This window comes from Pelophylax lessonae (genome assembly GCF_965119305.1).
Source record: "Pelophylax lessonae genome assembly, chromosome: 2".
Classification (NCBI taxonomy): Eukaryota; Metazoa; Chordata; class Amphibia; order Anura; family Ranidae; genus Pelophylax; species Pelophylax lessonae.
The window spans coordinates 390621371-390642578 of record NC_138769.1 but is presented as its reverse complement, the minus strand read 5'-3'; the positions used below and the strand labels follow the sequence as shown (position 1 = coordinate 390642578).

General features: G+C 43.7%; 1 protein-coding gene across 1 annotated transcript in view; it reads left to right on the top strand.

Moving 5' to 3' along the window:
• LOC309547310 (pinopsin-like) overlaps positions 1 to 18836 on the top strand; it is a gene marked incomplete at its 3' end in the record, with an annotated part of 40227 nt that extends 21391 nt beyond the window's left edge. Inside the window, exons 3-5 of the mRNA XM_082247144.1 lie at positions 9045 to 9190; positions 15534 to 15773; positions 18699 to 18836. Of these exons, the coding sequence (XP_082103270.1) occupies positions 9045 to 9190; positions 15534 to 15773; positions 18699 to 18836 (524 nt within the window). The remainder of the gene's footprint in view (positions 1 to 9044; positions 9191 to 15533; positions 15774 to 18698) is intronic.
• Positions 18837 to 21208: the final 2372 nt, after the last annotated feature.

Genomic DNA, 21208 nt, shown 5'->3' with positions numbered 1-21208 from the left:
AAAAGGCTCTGTATCAGAAAAGACTGTGCATCCACAAGAAAAAAACACCTTACAAGTAAGGTCAGCCAAAGGAGTATTCCAAATGGACTAGAAGGGACTTTTTTCTGAAACCGACAGGACCACATTAGGATCCCATATTGAGACTAGTGAGTGAATGGGGGACACTATGTGAGCCACTCCTTGAATAAAGGCTTTTACCAGCAAATTAGTAGTCAGAGGTCTCTGAATGAGAACATCCAAGACTGAAACTTGACCCTTCAGGGTGCTCAAGGCCAATTACTGATTCAGCCGAAACTGGAAAAAGGACAAGACGCACAGAGTCTAGGGTAAAACTTCTGTGCTGTGCCAATTAAGTCTTCCAAGTGTAACGATTACCATTCCGAGAGGGCAATTTAATAGCTGAAAGCAGTGTAGAAATAATAGAGTTAAAGAGACCTCAATCCTTCAGGACTTCGGCTTCAACAGCCAAGCTATTAAAGCCAGTAAATATGAAGCAGGATGGTAGACTGGCCCTTGAGGCAGTAGATTGTGTTGGTTAGAAAATGCCAAGAGTGTCTCCGAGGAGTACCAAGTCCTTCAAAGCTAGTTTGGTACTACCAAGATCACCAGCATGTTCTCCATCTTGACCCTTCAAAACAGTCGAGAAAGATGTAATAGCGGAGGGAAGGCATATATTAGGTGAAACCAATCCCATGGGGTCACCAGCACATCCACTGAGAAGGCTCTTAAGTCCCAGGCAATGAACCTTTCCACCTTGTTGTTGAAGCCGATGCTAACAGCTCCATGTCCTGCATCCTCCAACCAAGACAGATGTCCTGGAACACTTTGAGGAGAAGAGACTATTTACCCATTTTCAGGTGCTCATGACTCATGAAGTCTGTCTGCCAACTGTTAACTCTAGGTATATGGACTGTAAACGAGGCTGGAATGTGCTTTTTGACCCAAGCTAGAATTAGGTCAGCTACTCAAAGGGCTACAATTATTCTAGTGCCACCTTGATGATTAATGTAAGGCACAGCTAAGGTTTTGTTCAACTAAACTCTCCTTGGTTATCTCTGAAGTGTGTTGGTTCACCACAAAGGGTAGGCAAATAGCCCTTAGCTTGAGACTATTAATGGGAAGTCTGGATTTCCCCAAGACCATGTCGCTTAGACTGTTTTTGTCCCTGAGACTCCACCACAGCCTGACAGGCTGGCATTCATTGAGAGAACTGTTAAGGTTAACAGGAGAAGGGACTTCCCTGTTTACAGCGCTGGGCTGGTCAGCCACAAAATCATTGATATCCTGGTCTGGGGAGACAGGCGCATGAGCCAATTCAGCTACTAAGGTCCCAAGCAGTCAGAAAACTGAGCTGCAGAGATCTGGAGTTAGACTGGGCAAACATCACCACCTTAGGGGGACAACTATGAGGTCCATACTCTTAAGGGTCTGGACATGAGCTTCGAGGGTCAGCAGGGAAGAAACACCCTGGCCTGGGCCATGTTTAAGACTACGCCCAGTTACTCTAAGCAATAGGTTAAAATCCAACACAGACTTCTGGAAGTTAAGGATCCACCCGAAGCTCTAGAGTGTTTAAATCATCCACCAGACATTCCCCACCAGGGTGTGGGTGAAGAGCTCCTTTAAGAGGAGTTCTTACAAAGATCTGACAATGTGAATGACATAAGAGTGTAACACCACAAGGAACAAGGCAAGACCTAGGGAGCTGCGAACAGGCCAAAGGGAAGAGCCAGAACCTGGGAATGATGCAAACCCACTGCAAATAAAGGGAACCACAGATGGGGGAGGAGGGATGTGAATGTATAAATCTTTGATGCTAGAAATTCCCCTTATTTCAGTGAATAAAAGCCCTGAAATCGTTACTCCTAGGGAACTTGAACAATCACTCCTGAAGAGTAAATTTTCTGCAAGGCAGTTTGAAGGACCTGCAATCTCTCCGGAGAAGTTGGTAGGGTTGAGGGCAGAAAGCAGGGAGAATGCAAGGATCAAATATGAGCCTGTAGATCTGGGACACCAAAGATCCCAAATGTCCTGAGTCCAGGCATGTGAAAAGGCCAATAGACATCCTGCACATATAGAAGTGGGAGCACTCCTTAACTGTGAGGAGGACTTTGCTGACTTGGACATTTAGGACTTGCAATGAAACTGAGTGGAGTAGTTGAATTTAGAAGCCAAGTTGTGGGAAAGATAAAAAGAACATTTCCAAATTCCAGAAGAGTACAATTTTGTGGCAGGCACCTTAGCTTTCCTCTAAGTAAGAGTTTGCTCTTTGGGGAGTGCCCGACTTCCGGGATGTGAGGAGCGTTTTTAGGCAGCTCCGCCGCCACTGAATCATCGGCCACATAATCCTGCACCATCCGCAGCTCTACTCACCTCGATTTGCCTCATCCATACACCGGGAAGCCTCCTGAACTACACAGACATGGTAAAGTACGGTAGGGATGTCCTGCCGTCCCCGGCAGGCCGCGGCTCGGGTTCCCCCGAGCAGGCCCAAGATGGTGGCCGCCCTCAGTCCCCAGGCGTGGAGGCCTTGAATAGTCCGCTCCTGCCATAGCCGGATGATGGGGGGGATTGGCCAGCACTGCAGCCTTCACCTAGCCTTACAGGGGGGGCTGGAAACAAACCGATGGGGCGGATGGTGGAGCCTACCTTGTTCCAGATCATGGACGCCATTAAAGGGTGCCAGGCCTCTCTAACATCCCACATAGATGCCCTGCGAGTGGATTTTTCGTGTATAGGCGGCAGAGCAGCGAATCAGTTCTGTGGAGGATGATGTCTTCCCTCTCCCTGCAACTATCCGGGACATACAGGCTGAACAGAGGGCGCAGGTTGAGAAGCTGGGCGATATGGAAGATCGACTGAGCCGCAACAACCTCCGCTTTTTGGGGTTCCCTGAGGGTGCTGAGGGGGGACAGGCAGGGGACTTCCTCATGGACTGGATGCGCAGGTCCCTGGGCCCAGATACTTTCTCTCTGCTTTTTGCCATTGAGAGAGCTCATCGGGTCCCCTCCAGGGCCCCGGTGCCTGGAGCTAGGCCCAGGCCTTTGCTTGCTCGAATTCTACACTTTAAAGACAGAGACGCAGCCCTGCGGAAGGCCAGGGAGCTACCTGACCTCAGCTTCAAAAACAATATTATTACCATATTCCCAGACTTCTCTGCCACTACGCAAAAACAGAGGGCTGCCTTCTTGAGTGTTAAAAAAAGGGTTAGGGACCGCCATCTCCAGTATAGCATGCTCTATCCTGAAAAACTTAGAGTGGTGCATAAAGGTAAAGTGCATTTCTTTCTGGATCCTGCTGATGCTAATCAATGGCTGGACTCGCTGGGCAGAGCTTGATCTCCTGATGTCTACTGTGGGGCTCCTGCACTGACCTGTCTTGGGGATGGCCTGCCGTTATGTCCTCTCCTCATTCTGAGGGTTCCACCGTCCATGATTCTTTTTGCTACCCAGTTCATTTTTTGGTTGTTTTTGTTATCCTTTTCAGCGTTGGACCTGGAGGTCTCCTATACTTGAGGCTCATGTACTCCTGCAGCTTGGATGCTATATATCTGTGGAACGTGTTGTGGCCCCGGAGGTCCACATCACTGATGCAACTTTGTGTACTTTCCCTACGGTTCTACACCTGGTTTGGTTTGGGGCATAGGTTCGCAGCAGATGGGGTTGCGAACAGGGTGGGGGGTTTGGGTTTTTTTTTTTTTGGGGACTGTTATCCGACCTATATATTTTCATGCCTTTTTTTCTTGTTTTTTTTATTTTTCTGAGTCCAGTGTTGCTTTTACTTCACGTGCTTGCCCTGGTGTCCGTTAGGGGCGCTACCTTCCCTGGCGGGGGATGTCGTCGCCTCTTCTGTTATGATGGCTGAGGAGGCGTTGATGCTCCTGTCTTGGAATGTCAGGGGCTTAAATGACAGAGTTAAGAGGGCTAACCTGACTGGCTCCAGGACTATGGCTCTTAAACGGGCCTTTGTTGCGCATACATTTTTTATGCAACATTTTCTAGCCATGCTAGGGGTGTCTCCATTTTGGTTGCACGCTCTTTAGGACGTACGGTTAAACAAGTGATTACTGTTATATATGGTCGCTATGTAATCTTACTCCTTCTCATTGATAATGTGGTATATACCTTTGTGTCTTTATATATCCCTCCCCCGTTCACCTTGGCTCTCTGGGATGCTATAATGTCCCAGCTTCTCCGGGTGGCGGAGGGACCGGTGCTGATTTCCAGGGACTTTAATTCTGTCTTATCCCCTGGTACGGATAGATGCCCAGGTGAAGATGGGCCTTCTTCCTCGTTGGCGGCCTCCCTGGCCGCGTATACCCTGGTGGACTTCTGGCGATGGAAGAATCCGGATAGTAGGGAATATTCATGCTATTCTGCTACCCACAGAACTCTAGAATTGATATGTGTTTGGTGTCTCCGGATTTGCTTAACAAAGTGTTGGCTGTCTCATATTTGCCAAGGGCTATTACGGACCATTCTCCCATGCTGATAAGGTTTGACCTTTCCAAGGCGAGGGGACTTAAAACCTGGCGGCTCAGCCCATTATGGCTGACTGAGGAAATCTTTCTCAATGCCACGGCTAAGGAGATTGCCCACTTTTGGCAGGTTAATCCGGAGACGGCTTCTGGGGCTATTGTCTGGGACGCCTTTAAGGCCTCCATGAGAGGTATGGTTGCAGGGGTTATTCACCAGTTAAGGGAGGACAGGGCATGGCGGGTGGAGTCTTTACAGTCGGAGGCGACTGCGGCAGAACTGGAGTATGTTAGAAACCCTTCCTCCTCCAACTATTCTTTTTGGTGAGACAGCGCCCGACAATTGGACTTGGTACTCTTGGAAAAAACACAGAAAAAATTGGTTTATCAAAAACAACGTCTATTTGAATATGGGGACAAAAATAGTAAAATTTTAGCTTTTCTTTCTCGTTCTGAACACCCAGTTACGGCCATTTCGGCAGTTTATGATGAGACCTCTTAATTATGCACCACTAGGGAGGATATCAAGGCAGCGTTTGTCTCCTTCTTTACATCCCTATACACCTTTCAGGTTTCCTATACCACTGCTGAGCTGGATGGCTATTTGCAACACATACCGTTAGCTGTGCTGGAGGATGAGGATAGGTTGGCCTTGGAGGCACCTGTCTCTGTCGCAGAGATAGAGGCTGCTGTGGCTTCTTTTGCCGCCAATAAGACGCCGGGGCTGGATGGCTTTCCGATCGAGTGGTATCGTGCTTATTCGGAACTACTCACCCCGCGCCTGTTGGCCATGTACACAGAGGTTTTTGATAGTGGGGAACCCTCATAGTTCTAATCCCCAAGCCGGGCAAGGACCCCAAATACTGTGAATCTTATCGTCCTATTTCTCTGATAAATGTGGACGTTAAGATTTTGGCTAAGGTCTTATCCCGTAGAGTGAATACCGTACCGTTATATCTAAACTTATCCACCCGGATCAAACCGGTTTTATTCCCGGACGCTCTACGGCCATAAACCTGCGTAGACTCTTCACGAATCTTCAGCTGCCTTCGGAGGCTCCGGACGCCAGGGTGGTGGTGTCCTTGGATACTCATAAGACGTTCGATTCTGTGGAGTGGCCTTACCTGTTTGCGGTTCTCGCGAGGCTGGGTTTTGGACCTAAGTTTCTTGGATGGGTTAGACTACTATATAACGCCCCGGTGGCTAGAATTCGGGTTAATAATATTGTCACTGAACAGTTCTCTGTGAGTCATGGTACCAGACAGGGGTGCCCATTGTCGCCCCTGCTGTTTGCCATGGCCATAGAGCCCTTGGTGGCCCTACTTAGGGGGGATGAGTGGATAAAGGGCTGTAAGATAGGGGATCTAGTTGAAAAAACTTCACTATGTGCTGAGGACATGCTTCTTTACCTGGCAGATTCTGATGAATCCTTGACGATGGCACTGAGGGTGATTGAAGACTTTGGGCGATACTCAGGGTTTAGGGTCAACTGGACTAAGTCGGTGATCTTTCCTTTTGATCCTACCTTAGTGTCCAAGATGGTTTTTGCTTCAAGTGGTTTCCAAATTTAAATATCTGGGGGTGACGGTTCAACAACCGGTCTGGTCTTATGTTAATATTACTCCGCTGATTCAGAGACTTAAGTTGACACCGTCCACCTGGATCATGTAGCCTTTGAACTTGATGGGAAGAATCAATATTTTTAAAATGATTTACCTACCTCGTTTTCTGTATCTCTTCTGGCAGGCCCCGGTGTATCTCCCTAAGTCTCTTTTTAAAGCTATCGAGTCTCTCCTCATGTCCTTTTTTGGGGGGGGGGGGAAGCTGGCGAGGATCTCCCTTCAGACTTTGCAGCTCCCTGCTACTGCTGGGGGGCTGGCTGTCCCTGACCTCCAGGCATATTATCTAGCAGCCCAATTGACCCATGTGCATGCATGGTTCTTCCCTAACCTCCCGAACGCGGCAGTTACTACTGCAGCAGCAGTCATGGGCTCCTATGAAGCCCTCCTAAACTCTTTGTACAGGAAGGGTCCTTATCCTTCAGGGGGGGCAGAGATTCTGAAGCTTTCTTATAAAATAACGCATGTCTGTAATAAATGTATGGGAGGATCCTCCTTCAATAACTCTCCTAATGCTCCATTGTGGTTTAACCCTGGGCTCCCTGAACTGTATAAACTGTCAAATCCCCGAAGGTGGGCAGGCTTTGATCTGAAGTATGCGCATCAACTGTTTGAGGATCGTGCGTTCAAGTCCTTCCCGATCTTTAGGCTGGAGCTGGGTGTGCCCTCGTCTTGCTGGTTCCTGTATCAGCAACTTCGACATGCAGTGGCAGCACAATTTGGCCTTATGGGGGTGCGCTTGGCTGTGGCACGCCTGGAGAGGGAGCTCATGGTCGATGATCATGGCAAACTTATTTCAAGGTATTACTCTTTGCTCCGGCTGGGCCAAGACGACAAATTGGCCAAACTTAAAGGCTGTTGGTGTTCAGACTTGCCACAGTTGGAGAAGAAAGTTTGGGATGAGCTTCTTGAATCCCAGTTTGATGGAATCATAGCGGCAGGGGATAGAGTGATACAGCTTAATTACTTACACAGAATATATTATACTCCGTATAGATTACATTGTATGGGTAGGCTTCCTTCTGCCGCATGTTCTAGGTGTCAGGCCTCTAGAGGGGATTTCTTTCATATGGTGTGGGCTTGTCCCAGCATCCAGGTCTTCTGGAAGGGGGTATGCCGACTCATGGAGGAGAAACTGGCTCTCCCGAATGTCTGTTCTCCGGATAGGTGTCTTCTTGGTAACCTGTTGGAGGAGGACCTTCGGCAGTCATAGAAGGTGTTGTCACGGATTCTGTTCTTCTATGCCAAAAAACTGATTGCGCTGAGGTGGAAGAGTCCTGATCCCCCGTCTGTTGGGGCGTAGGTCTCTCTTGTTAATAATGCACTACCCCTTTACAAGCTCACTTACTTAGCTAGGGGTTGTCCCAAAAAATTTAACAAAATATGGTTGGTTTGGGTGGACTCGGTTACGGATTCCCTGGAGGTATAATGGAGATTTGCTCCTCGGGGGAATCTCCTGAGCATGATGGTGGTGATCCTATGAGCCCTGTCTATATGTGTATTGTCACGATACTGGTACTTATATTTTATCTTGTTTTTTGTATGGGTCGGATGGTGGGGTGGGGGGGAGGGAGGGGTTTTCTTGTTGACTCGGTTTCATGATCGTCTGTTATGTCGGATTTTCTGATGCATGTGTAATCCTTGCATACGCATTTCCTGTTTTTGACTGTCTTTTGTAAACTGTTTTATTGCCACTGTTTGCCATTGTTATCTGTTTACCTTTGTATTAATAATAAAATACCTTTAAAAAAAAAAAAAAAGTTTGCTCTTTCCTCCCATGACTTAACAAAGATGTCTATGGACTCGCCAAAGAGTCATTCTCCATCAAATGGAATTCTTTCCAGATGTTTCTTAAAGACTGCCTTCAAAGACCAGTTTAAAGAATCCTGCACATCTAGACTGACATAAGGAACAGGCAAAATTTTGTCCGAGGGAGTTTGCCAAACCATCTACACAGCTACTGGGAGGAGCTCCAACTTTTGGAGTAATGAGAGATCCGACAGAATCAATCCAGGATTGCGTTCCATATGCTTGACTGCACATCTGTAAACGGTCATAGAAACCACCGTTGATTGCATGGCCAAGCTTGGCAGGGCAGAAAAGCTTTTAGGAATACCTCCTCTATTATGGAGGGTGTCTTCGTGGATTGGGTCACACCTGTGTGAATCATCACTGGTCTAGACCTGCTAGTGACTCGACCTGTAAAGCACCTAATAGCATTTTGTTGTGTTGTTGTACCAAGGGTGTGTGACAAACGTAGAGTTCAGTTCCAGAGGTACAGCCTTGCATCTTCAATGCAGCAGGGGTCAATAATCTGGAAGCTGCAAGACTTCCAGTGGCTATAGATGCATCTATGGTGAGAAGTACTGCTTGAAGAACAGTGTGTAGGCTTACCAATCTTACAGGAAGAAATTGGGATTATAAACTAGAATCCTGCTCCCAGTAGTGAGAGGTTGTCTATCACCTATGGACACTAGCAAAAAACTGAGGATTGCTGATAATTGAAGGGGTTATATGAGCTTTAACAACTTTGTTTGTCTGAGTCATGGCAGCATATAACCCATGGTCTTGATTAATGGAAGCCTGTGTTCTGTATTGTACTATTAAGACATAGCATTAGAGTTACTAAAATACAGAGGGGAAAAGCTAAAATTTCAGCCGGATGTGTATTGCTGTCTCTGTCTCACCTGGTGAGATTTCCCCTTACTTCATGTACTGATGACCCATGGAAAGGCAATGCAAGGGACTGAAACCTGACAGAGGTTCCAACTCTTCACCGCTATATTTAAAAAGAAAAGTATTTTTTTTCTTCTCTCTCTTATTATATTAGAAGGATTTAACTTCATTACCTGTCTTGTGATGTAGCATTTAATATACTCAATGATTTTGTCTTTACAAATCTGCAGGCCTTATTTTCTCATATCCTAAAACTTTTAGAATTTCTTACCTAGGTCTGAGGACATCATGTGGACCCAACTGGTATTCCGGAGGTACAAACAATAACAGTTATATAATGGCTTTATTTATCACTTGCTTCGTTATGCCTCTAAGTACCATCATATTCTCCTATTCTAACCTTCTAATGGCACTACGGGCTGTAAGTACTAAAAATACACTTTTCCCATATCAAGTTACTACCATGTGCTTTCATACTGATTTATGTCTGCTCAATGTAATATTAGGGGGGGGGGGGTTCTTGTTTAATAGGAGTTTAATTTACAATAATTTGAAATAATATAATGTGCCATATTGTCATTTTTATTTAAATTACATAGCACATCTCCAATTCAAAAATCATAATGAAAAAAGAAATTAAAAAAAAAAAAATCATAATGAAAACACTATTTACTTCAGTCTGCAAACTCCCCCATCCATCCATGTCTTCATGCTTCATTTTGCTATGAATTCACTTTGAAAAACAACCCCCTAGCATTTCTGGCTGTGGCCATCTGGTGTAAAGGCAGATAATTAACCTCTTGATGCCGGCCGCAGGAAAATATGCATCCTGTCGGCGGATGGGCTATGGCGCCGAGTGGCGGCTCCCACCACAGTTACCGACGGCTAATGGAAACGATAGGGAGCTTTTCGATCATGTAGCCACTGTGACATCCAATCACAGCGGGTACCAGATCCTAAACCCCAGGCATGCTAAACCCCTTAAAGGGCTGGGAGGCACTGGCTCCAAGGGGTCAATTTAGCATTTATTTCCTTGAGTCCATCTGCCCTTAGCTCAAGCATGCATGCAGGAGAGTGTGCTTACCTTAGAACATCCCTTCTCCTCACCACCCCTTCTGAAGACTCCTGGGATTTATGACATCATTTTCCCAGGCAAGAACCTAGGAGGTTACTGAATAAATATAGAAAAAAAAAGTTTAACTACTTCAATACCGTGCACTTTCACCCACTTCCTGCGCAGGCCAATTTTAGCTTTAAGCACTGTCGCACCTTGAATGACAATTGCGCGGTCATGCAACACTATACTCATATTCAATTTTTATCATCTTTTCACACAAATAGAGATTTATTTTCGCGGTGCTTAATCACCACTGGGTTTTTTATTTTCTGCTAAATAAATGAAAAAAATAAAACACGTTTAGTATAAAATTTTGCAAATAAATACTTAGTCTGTAGGAAAATTATAGAATGCACAAACTATCTGAAAAATTATCAATCCTGATGTACTGTACCTATCTCATTTCTCGAGGCCTGAAAACGCCAGGACAGTGCAAATATCCCCTAAATTACTCCTTTTTGGAAAGCAGACAATCCAAGGTATTTAGTAAGAGTTTTTTGATGCAGAGCGCAGGGAAAACAAAAGAGAAGAAGAAAGAGAGGAGGAAGGAGAATTAGAAAGAAAAGGGAAGAAAATTAGGAGCTGGCATTTTTAATTTGAGCAGTGTTATTTTATCTGAAGCCGAAATAAAGGTTTTAAATTTAGGGCTGAAATATATACCCCAAGTAAATATTAACAAATTTACAACATACACTGATTTACATATATTTGTACGAAAATTAAGTATTAAAACATATTTTGAAGTGAATAAACATGATGTGAAGAACTATGAACAGAATGATACAGAATACCAACATAGTACTCCTAGAAATACTTCGAGGGTTCATCACACTTTATATGATACTATGCATATCTTTCATAAAAAATGGGAGAATTGGTTTACGGGCTAATCCTGTTTTAAGTTTTCATGAGGTTGCCCTTTTTCAGCACTCGGTGGTCTACTTGGGGGTCCTACCCCAGACAATAACTTATATCTCAGGAACAATCTGTTAATACTGTTACTGTTAGTTTTTCCGAAGTATGCACTAAGAAAATTGATATGATCAGGATATCAAGCTAATATACTATAGCACATTTATTATGACATCGATATTCATGCCTTACTTTCCAACTGGGATTCTGATATGTCTTATCATTCTTTGCCTTCTACAAACACATGACTATACCCCTGGTTATTAAGCATGTGATATCGCTGCCTTACATAACTTGATATACTGTATACCTTTTCTTTTTCTTTTCTTTGGTATATATATTTACCTTACCATGTGCTATATATGACGTGTTTGGAATAATATGTACTGACACGGCTTTGATATGTCATACTTTGGTTTTGTTTTTTGGCTTTCTTGTTTATAAAGCTCAATACAAACGTTTGTATTCAAAATACTTCTGTATGTAACCCAAATAATAAAGGGAATTCATTTTTACAAGTGTTCAAAACTTTGGTTGAAAAAATAAATACCAAACAGGGCAAGAGGTATCCCGATCATATAGAACAGGTCGTTTAGGAGCTACAAAAGAAAAGGAAAATAGTAGTGAGAGCTGCAGATAAAGGGGGTGGGGGAATTGTAATCCTAGATAAGAAAGATTAAGAAATGGAAAGATTGTTATCCATAGAGAATACTTAAAAAAAAAATATCTGGGAAAAAATTAAAACATAAGCTGAAGAAAATCATAAAAAAAGGAAAACAAAATGGGGTCAAAAATATTAACAGAAAAGGAAGCAACATAACTGCATCCAAAAACACAAAATATTTCTACAATATATTCTAAGATTTAAAAAATAAAGTGAAACCCCTGGGAAGACCCATTGTAAGTGGGAATAATTCCTTTTTTTTTTTTTTTTTAAAGCCCGTGGTGTGTGAAACACACTCAAAAGACTTAACACCCGGTGCATAAAAAAGTGCACACACGCAAACGTGGACACACAAAAGTGCACAAGGCGTACACACATGGCCCTCCTCCGAAGAGGCCCTGACCCTGATCCCCCGGGGCGCGAAGCTCCTGACAGGGACTGAGGTACTCACTTAGGTCCACCCAGCCGAAGCCGGGCAGACCCCATTCTTCAGGGGGACTGCCGAAACAGCCCACCCCGAGTACTAGGTAGGGCTCCCCCGAAGGGAGACCCCATGGGAGAGGGCGAACTAAGCCAAAAGGCCATATCCACCCCCTCCCAAGACTTACAGGGCAGGCCCGAGGACCTACGCCATCAAAGTCGTGCAAAGTGCTCAACCAAAAAAGGGACAAACGTGACACACAACAAAGAAAAAACAGAGTGGGGAAAAGGGAAGTGGAGAAGTGCAGGGTAGTGCCAAAGTGCAAAACCTTGGCAGGCCCCCCGGCCAGGAATAAAAAATTCCTCTGGTGTTGGCCAAAAGGCCCACCCCAAGAGGCAGGTGCTTGAAAAAGTGTGATGGTGCAGTGACCAAGGTGCCACAAAAACTCAGGTGAGCTGCCCCTCACCAGTGAGATTGAGGCACCCCTGGGCTGCCACCCCAGGGGCACGTACACCACGGGCTTTTTCGGTCTCAGCCAACATTCTTACAGTCAAGTGACGCTTTAAAATTATACACAATCTTGAGGTCATTCTAAAGTGTAAAAAACAAAAATAATATTTTTATACAAATCAGAAACATCCACACAGGTAGGACACCCAACTTTAGAAGTGATTTATTCTTCCAGTGCAATACACCTTTGTACATTGGTACTGACAAATATTCCAATGTTTCTCTTCTCTCTCAGTTTCCATTCCTCACGCTAATCTAACACCAGTTCTGATGGAGAGGGGTGGGGATGGTCAAACAAAGCTTCAGTGCAGGTGCCAGACATCCTCTTTACTAACTGATGATGTCATTGGCCAGTGGCTAGAAGGTTGTAATGGTGCACAATGAAAACCTGTGGCTTTGTATAACTAAAAGGCAGATTTCATCCACTTGCTGGCTTGCATACAATTTTTAGATAATGTTTAGCCATTTTGCCAAGGCACCCATGAAAAAACCTGTAGGCACCCTGGTTGAAAAAAGGCTGGTCTAGATAACATTTAACCTTGATGCCCTGAGTTCTGAGAAAAGCAATACCCTCAGATTAAAAGGTAAGCCGAAAGGCAGTGCACTAAACTGGAAATGTCTGTCTGTGATTGCAAAGAGCAGAAAGTGCTGAAGATGTGGATAAATGTAAATATAAAAATATGCATCTTGGATTTCTATGTATGTCCCAGAGGGGCAATAACCAATAACAAACTTCTGGAATCTGAAGGTATTTGTGAGGCATTGTAAGCCCAGAATAGGACAAAGACCACCATTGGACATTTGTACCGTGAACAGGTTAAAAAATAATCATTTGAACCGGTCTTGTGGGGGTACTGGCACTAATACTGCCTAGGACAAGAGATGGTACAGGGCATTCTGCAAATCTGATCATCCTTGGGTAGTTTTTAGCTGATTTGAAAAAGAAAGTGTACCACTTTGAAACCACTGATTGAACCCAAAGGGTTGAGAGGTCTGTGATCCAGACAGATGCAAACTGTAACAGACTCTTGGAAGTAAGGGTGCCCCGTCATTGGGATGTGTAGACCTTTGGCTGAATAAATGTTCTCCTGAGACTTTCCCATGGCTCCTTTTTCTCCTGGTTTCCACAATAGCTAAGGACTACGCTATTATCCTGTGGGGTAATGACAGAGTAGAGTGCTGAATATAGGGTAAGTGTGTCTGGAAGACATATGTAGCAACCTGGGTGTAGACCATCATGTAGCGAAGTCCTTGAGGCAAAAGGGTGGGGGGAAGCAATTGAGTACCTTTCAAGGGCTCTAGGGGGAAGTTTCAGTAGAGTGTGTAACCATTTATGTGATGTAACACCTGGTCATCCACCTAAGAATAGGCTGGTTGAGGTTCGGTGCATACATTCCAATCATAGCCCCTACTTTTACAGTAATGGTCAGAGATACAGGGTGACCCTTTCTTACTTGTTCACACTGCTAGACTGTTTATAGGGTCCAGGCTTTGCCTGTCACAGTTAGCAAACCCCCAAAGGGGCCTTCAGGGCTGACTGTTTACATTGCACAATGCAACATTACAGGCCGTCCACCACAGAGTAAGGTCTGGGTATTGCTCTCAAGGTTTTACAAAGGTTGTGCCAATCTGGATGCACTGTTTCTGTTTGTAGTAATAGAAGACAGTGATGGAGATGACTAAAGAGTTTATTAAAGATTTCAAAGATAAAATGAAAAACGAGTGAAGCTATAAGTGATTTATCCGCAAAGAAGAAGAAATGGATCACCTTAGGACACTGGCAAAAAACTTAGGACACATGGAGGGGGGTAGGGTTTTAGGAGAGGCACTAAGGTGGCAAGTCAGTGTCCAATCACCTGAAGGTATTAACCCAGGTTCTGAATACTTTGTTGTGTCCTGAACTGTACCATTAAGATATGTATTTTGAATGAATTTGTGCATGATTAGCATTAAAAAACTGTTTATAATATTTTTTTACACATTTACAGATTTTTTTTTTAATTATAAGAAACCATTGTATAAAAATGCCATTGTGTGAATTGTTGTAGCATACTTGTCAAACATAGGCAGGTCAAGATACTATGTAGCAACTCTGGCACTTACTGGTTAAGAAAGGTGTATCTGAAAGCATGTGAGTGCTTCAGGCCTGCTTAAGGACTTATTCACACCCGGTGCAGTAGAACAGTGGTTCTCAAATCCGGTCCTCGGGACCCACTAACAGGCCAGATTTTAAGTATTACCTTGGGGGATGCAGACTAGAATACTGCAATCACTGAGAAGCAAATGAGATCACCTGTGATGTAATTTAGTTATCTTGCAAACCTGGCCTGTTGGTGGGTCCCGAGGACCGGATTTGAGAACCACTGCAGTAGAACTGCAAGAGCAGCTATTTCAGGACAACCCCAAGACAAGACAAGGCAAGGCAAAATGCTTTGTCTCATACCTTGCCAGTGTAGACCACCATGTTGCAGTGGTGTGTGCTGAAAAAAAGTTCAACATGCAGTTCTTTTTTTTAGTGCAGCGCAGTGCAAGCCAACCCAGCACCTCACATCACACTGCAGCCAGTAAAAGTCCATGAAATTACATTTTGTAACCTGTCAATAATTTGTTAAAAAAAGTTAAGTGCGTCACGCCGTAATTAGCTCATTGGCACTGTGGTTATTCTACAACACAACAGCAACTGTGTTTTAGCGCAGCTGCTGGTGTGAACGGGCTCTTAAAGGAACCTGTCATGACAGAAGTACAGGGGCTATGACTGTTGCTCTCCTGAAAATGATACTTGCTTGGTTGGCATGCTGACACTCTAACTTCAAATACTTGATCTTGAACAAGTGTATAGATCAGAAATTCTGACTTCAAATGCAAATTGTTTTGTGCCTCAATTATGTATTGAAGAAAAACAGTAAGGCAGGTATCTCTTTCAAAAAAGAAACTCAGCACTGGCAGCTTTTCTTTGTTTCTTAACAAGTTTCCTTTAACCATGCTCTATTTGGATAGCATAGTTATGCCTCAATCATTCACCCCCAATACTCTGCTATATGAAAAACATGAGCATTACTCCTCTATCTGGTATGTGAAACTTTTAGTCATATACATAATTCAGTTCTTACACAATACATATGTTTCTTGTACTCTCACAGGTGGCTGCTCAGCAGAAAGATTCAGAGACTACTCAGAGGGCTGAGCGGGAGGTGTCCAGAATGGTCATTGCTATGGTATTGGCCTTTCTTATCTGCTGGTTACCCTACGCTGCATTTGCCATAGTTGCAGCATCTAATAAAGACATTGTTATTGATCCAACGTTAGCATCAATGCCTTCTTACTTCTCAAAAACTGCTACAGTATACAACCCTGTCATCTATGTCTTCATGAATAAGCAGGTTTGTGTCTTCCTAACTGAACAATAGTGTTTAAGCAGAAATATAAATTGGTAATGTTATATGGAGACCTGTAAAGTGACTTGTAGCATTTCATTTTTTCCACCCATATCTTTCACAGTCTACATGCAGGAATGCCTTCAACTTTACTCACAATGCTTGTCATATTTGTAATTATTTCTCCCATGCAGTATAAAAAAAAAAAAAAGGTAGTTCCTGTAAATCATTATCTCTCCCAACCTTATCTAAAGCTCAAATTCATGGTTCAATTCAGGGATAAGTATCCTCACTACTGAGATGCTAACAGCAGTAAGAAGAGTACAATGCAGCGAAATGGTGAAGTCCATGGTTTAATTATTGCGTTTGCAGAGGGTGCAGCTGTAATTGGTTTTATGAGGTCAGAGAGTCCAAGCATAACGGCCAGCCCCCCGGTACTGTATTTAACCGTTGTACACCCATATTACATTTAGTGCAGAATGCAGTAGGTCTGATTACAGCAAACACTTTTTCTGTAATGCCCCGTACACACGTACCGATTGTCGGGCCGTAAATATTCGGCCGACGACCGATCGGCTGATTGTAGGCTTGTTAGTATGATGCTTCCGACAGCCGACAGCGCATTTTCGGCCGAACGGAATCTGTCGTGCAAGCATTAAAATTTTTGTTGGCCAACACCAGAACGGCCGATTGTTCGCCAGTCAGTACAGATTTTGGCCGATAGACAGCAGATTTGCAAGACTGGGCATGCTCAGAAAAGAAAAAAGACAAGGAAAGTTAACCATCACATGACATCACTTCTGCAGTCGGCTGTTGTTGGCCGACAAAATTCGTGTGCAGTCTTTTGCAGTTTTCAACAGACGCGACAGCCCTGGACAAAAGACGGCCGATCGTTCGGCAGACAATCGGTACGTGTGTACGGGGCTTAAGGCTATCTCTTGTGTGAGCTTCTGGTAGGCTAATTAAAAAGCAGAATGGTCCTGTTTCATGATGCTTAATGTCATATTAGTGTGTTGCTGTTAAGATATTTGCCCCAGGTGTTCTATATACATACAAATATTAACCACTGTAAGACCGGAAGGATTTGCCCCCTTAATGACCAGGCCCTATTTTGCGAATCAGCACTGCATTATTTTAATGGACAATTGCACGGTCGTGAAACGCTGTACCCAAATAAAATTGATGTCCTTTTTTTCCCACAAATAGAGTTTTCTTTTGGTGCGATTTTTATTTTTTGAGATATATACAAAAAAAGCGACAATTTTGAAAAAGCAAACAATATTTTTCACATACTGCTATATAACATCCCCCCCCCCCCCCAAAAAAAAAATTTAAAAATCAAAATGTTTTAAAATTTTAGGCCAATTTGTTTTCTGCTACATATTTTTGGTAAAAAAAAAAAATCGCAATAAGCGTATTTTGATTAGTTTGCGCAGAAGTTATCGTGTCTACTAACTATGGGAAAGATTTATGTCCTTTTTATTGTTTTTTTACTTGTAATGGCAGCAATCTGCGATTTTTTTGCAAGACTGTGACATTGCGACGGACGGATTGGACCCCTAACTGACATTTTTGACACTTTTGGGGGTACCAGTGACATTACTACAGTAATCAGTGCTAAAAATATGCACTGTTACTGACACTGGCAGGGAAGGGGTTAACCCTGTGGGTGAATAAGGGGTTAAATGTAAGCCTAGGGGAGTGATTCTAACTGTGGGGGGATGGGCTTGTGAAATGATCACAGAGACATGTGATCCTATATAGAAGGATCACATGAGCTCTGTGATCATTTCAGGGAAAAGGATGGTCGGCTGTGTTTACAACAGCCGACCGTCCTTCTCTCTCAGCGGGCAGTGATCGTAGGTGTCATGTGCCAATTAGAGCCGTCTGACACACGCATCGGCTTCCCCTGCTGATGATCGGGGCGGGAGCGCTCCTCCTAGGCAAATGACGTACCCATACGTGGTTTTGCCTGGGAGAGCCACTCTGCTGCCGTATTTATACAGTATGCGGTCGGCATGTGGTTAAGGCATAGATTTGTAGGAAGGCAATATTTGTCAACCTAGGGCAGGATGTCGGGGGGTAGCAGGTTGTGGTCAGCAAAGGTGGCTTAGGAGGCCACATAACTGAAATCCATCCCTGTCCAAGGCATTTATCTTCCAGAGATTAAAGCGGTTGTAAACCCTAGAAAAAAAAAAAAACCTGCAAGACAAAGGCATAATGGGCTAGTATGCATCGCATACTAGCCCATTATGTGTAACTTACCTTAGAACGTAGCCCCGACACGGACCCCTGGACATCGCTGCGGGCGCTGCCATGATCCCTCGCCGTCTCTTCCGGGTTCGGCGGCTCCGGCGCGGTGATTGGCCGGAAGAGACGGCTCTGGCGCGATGATTGGCCGGAGCCACGATGACGTCACTCCCGCGCATGCGCACGTGAGTGATTTTCCGGCAAGCTCCCGGCAAATTAATTGAAGGTCCCCCCGGACCTTCAGAGCGCATGCGCCACTCGCGAGAGCGGCTGCATGCACTGTAAATATCTCCTAAACCATGCCGGTTTAGGAGATATTATTTGTATCTACAGGTAAGCCTTATTATAGGCTTACCTATAGGTAAAAGTGTCAAAAAGCGGGATACTAACGCTTTAAGATGCTGGTTACTGCTGCCTCATCATAATAATGTATGATGGGGCAGCAGTAACCAGCATCTTAATGTCCACCTGGCATTTTAGTATATAAAATACTTGTACATTTGCATAAAGACTACAACTTAGATCGGTCTATCTTCTATACTGTTAATGACAATGCCACCAGAAGATTAATTTAGGGTTTCACTAATGGGCCATCTGGTCAAGGGACAACTAGCTGCAGGGGAGACGTCATTCTTCATGTCTTCTTGTTCAGAATTAATGTATTTATGTATTTTTTCACAGTTCCGAAACTGCTTAATGACTCTTATATGCTGCGGACGCAATCCTTTTGGTGGTGAGGATGAAACAAGCACGGCCAGCGTCCGTACAGATGTCACTACAGTGTCTGAAGGAGGTGGAAGCAAGGTCACACCAGCATGAGAGCTTTTGTATGCCATCTGCATTCTAAAGAATTTCAACTGTATATATATAATAAACCACAGATTTGGTTAAATATATGTGGTCTTATCATGTTCATCAACTTTTCATAAAATAAACATATCAATTAATAAAATCAAAAATGTCTTACTAAATTAAGTGTAATTAACAAAATATAAAGTACAATTCCTTAACAATACTATGCAGTATTTGAAATGAACATATCTATCACAAAAGGTTTTATAGTGATTTCTGATTGTGATACTGATGTGTGTATGTTTTTCTTTTTTAAGTTGTATAGCTATACTGTAGGAGTAGAGTTTGGAAAAATTCTCAGTTGCCATTAAAACAGATCAGCTCTTTCCAGGATGGTAGAAACATTGCTGGAAAATGAGAGTGGATGTGGCTGACAAGCTGAGGAGGCTTTCAAAACTCTATTTGATGAAGAACAGTTGCTCACAGGGAGAGAAAGAAGTGTGAAGCTCCATTGTCCTGATCCTAATTAAAAATGTGAATAGCCGCTACAAAACTGGATCTAATAAAAAAGTATAGAAACTACTCACTAAGACGGTGCAGGTACATGGATTGGGAACTCAACCCCTTCATCCTGTATTGGTAAAAAGCAGCATTTCTAGTCCAGTCGGTAGTGTGGGAAAGACTCCATATATCAGTTAGTAAGAGATCCAACGCAAAGCTCTGTACAAAAAGTTTTTTTTTTAACAAAACATAATAAACAATAAATTTAACAAAAAAAAATTATTGAAAAAATAAAATAAATAGGAAGCATTAACTTACTATAGAGCAGCACCTAGGAGGCCCTGGACGGCAGGAAAAATGGTACTATATATGTGCTAGTGCGCACAAATAATATGCCTCCTTTTTTTTGGTTATTAAAGCTTTCTGGTAAGCTTCTACCTAAACGTTTGTGTGTGAACACCTGGGGATTGCATGCAGCACTAACGAAAGTTTAAGAAGCATAATTTATCCATTTTGAACTACCGAGAAAATCCATTAGTAAAGACTGTTGATATGTTCCTACCTGTTCTGAGATTTTTACACTTGTGCACATAAGATGGACTATTTTCTATATTAACCAGTTCTTGGATGTATTATAGTTACTGGTGGCACAATTTTTTTTTTTTTTTTGCACTGTAGCACCTTGCACTTTGTGTTTTACACATACTTTCTATTGAGTATTTGTTTTAATGTTGTATGCACCTCCGCACTTTGTCATCTGCCTCAACCATGCACATGGTTAGATAAATTGATTATTCATTTGATCTTGGATGTGTTATACACACTGATGTCATAGATCAAATCATTTTTTTGCACTTTAGCACTTTGCGTTGCAGAGTTATAAGCACATGTTTTTTATTTGATCATTTGCCTATTATCACATGCAATTTTGCATCCGTCTTAACCATTTATATGGTTAGATAAAAGGATACAGGAGATTTGAGGATGTTGACAGGATACAGGAGGAGATTTGAGGATGCGGACAGGATACAGGAGAAGATTTGAGGATGCGGACAGGATACAGGAGGAGATTTGAGGATGCGGACAGGATACAGGAGAAGATTTGAGGATGCGGACAGGATACACGAGGAGATTTGAGGATGCGGACAGGATACAGGAGGAGTTTTGAGGATGCGAACAGGATACACGAGGAGATTTGAGGATGCGGACAGGATACAGGAGAAGATTTGAGGATATAGACAGGATACAGGAGGAGATTTGAGCATGTAGACAGGATACAGGTGGAGATTTGAGGATGTAGACAGAATACAGGAGGAGATTTGAGGATGTAGACAGGATACAGGAGGAGATTTGAGGATGCAGACAGGATACAGGAGGAGATTTGAGGATGCGGACTAGATACAGGAGGAGATTTGAGCATGTGGACAGGATACAGGAGGAGATTTGAGGATATAGACAGGATACAGGAGGAGATTTGAGGATGTGGACTCGGCTCCTGGCGCGCTGACCTGCACTGTTTAATCACACTACAACAACAAGTCTCCTTCCGTCAGCCCGCGGCTCGGCATTTTAAATTCTATAGGCCGTTGGACTCGGCCGTGCGGCACGACATCATCAGTGGGCGGCGCGGAGACTCAAGATCGGATTGACTCGGCGATTTCCGGAACTGCGCATGCGCAGTTCTCACCCGAGCCCGTAGCTGCCATTTTTACTGGCACTTCTCAGCTCTTACGGGCAATCTAAAAATTCCCTGTTTTTACGGGCTGCCCATAAATTTACGAGCGGTTGGCAACACTGAACCACTCTGCCTGTCTGCCAACCACAAGTACCTGTTTGCTTTGCTCAGTTCTCGCCTGCCCTGGCGTGGTGGCCAGGCACTATAGCATTGTGTAAAAGTC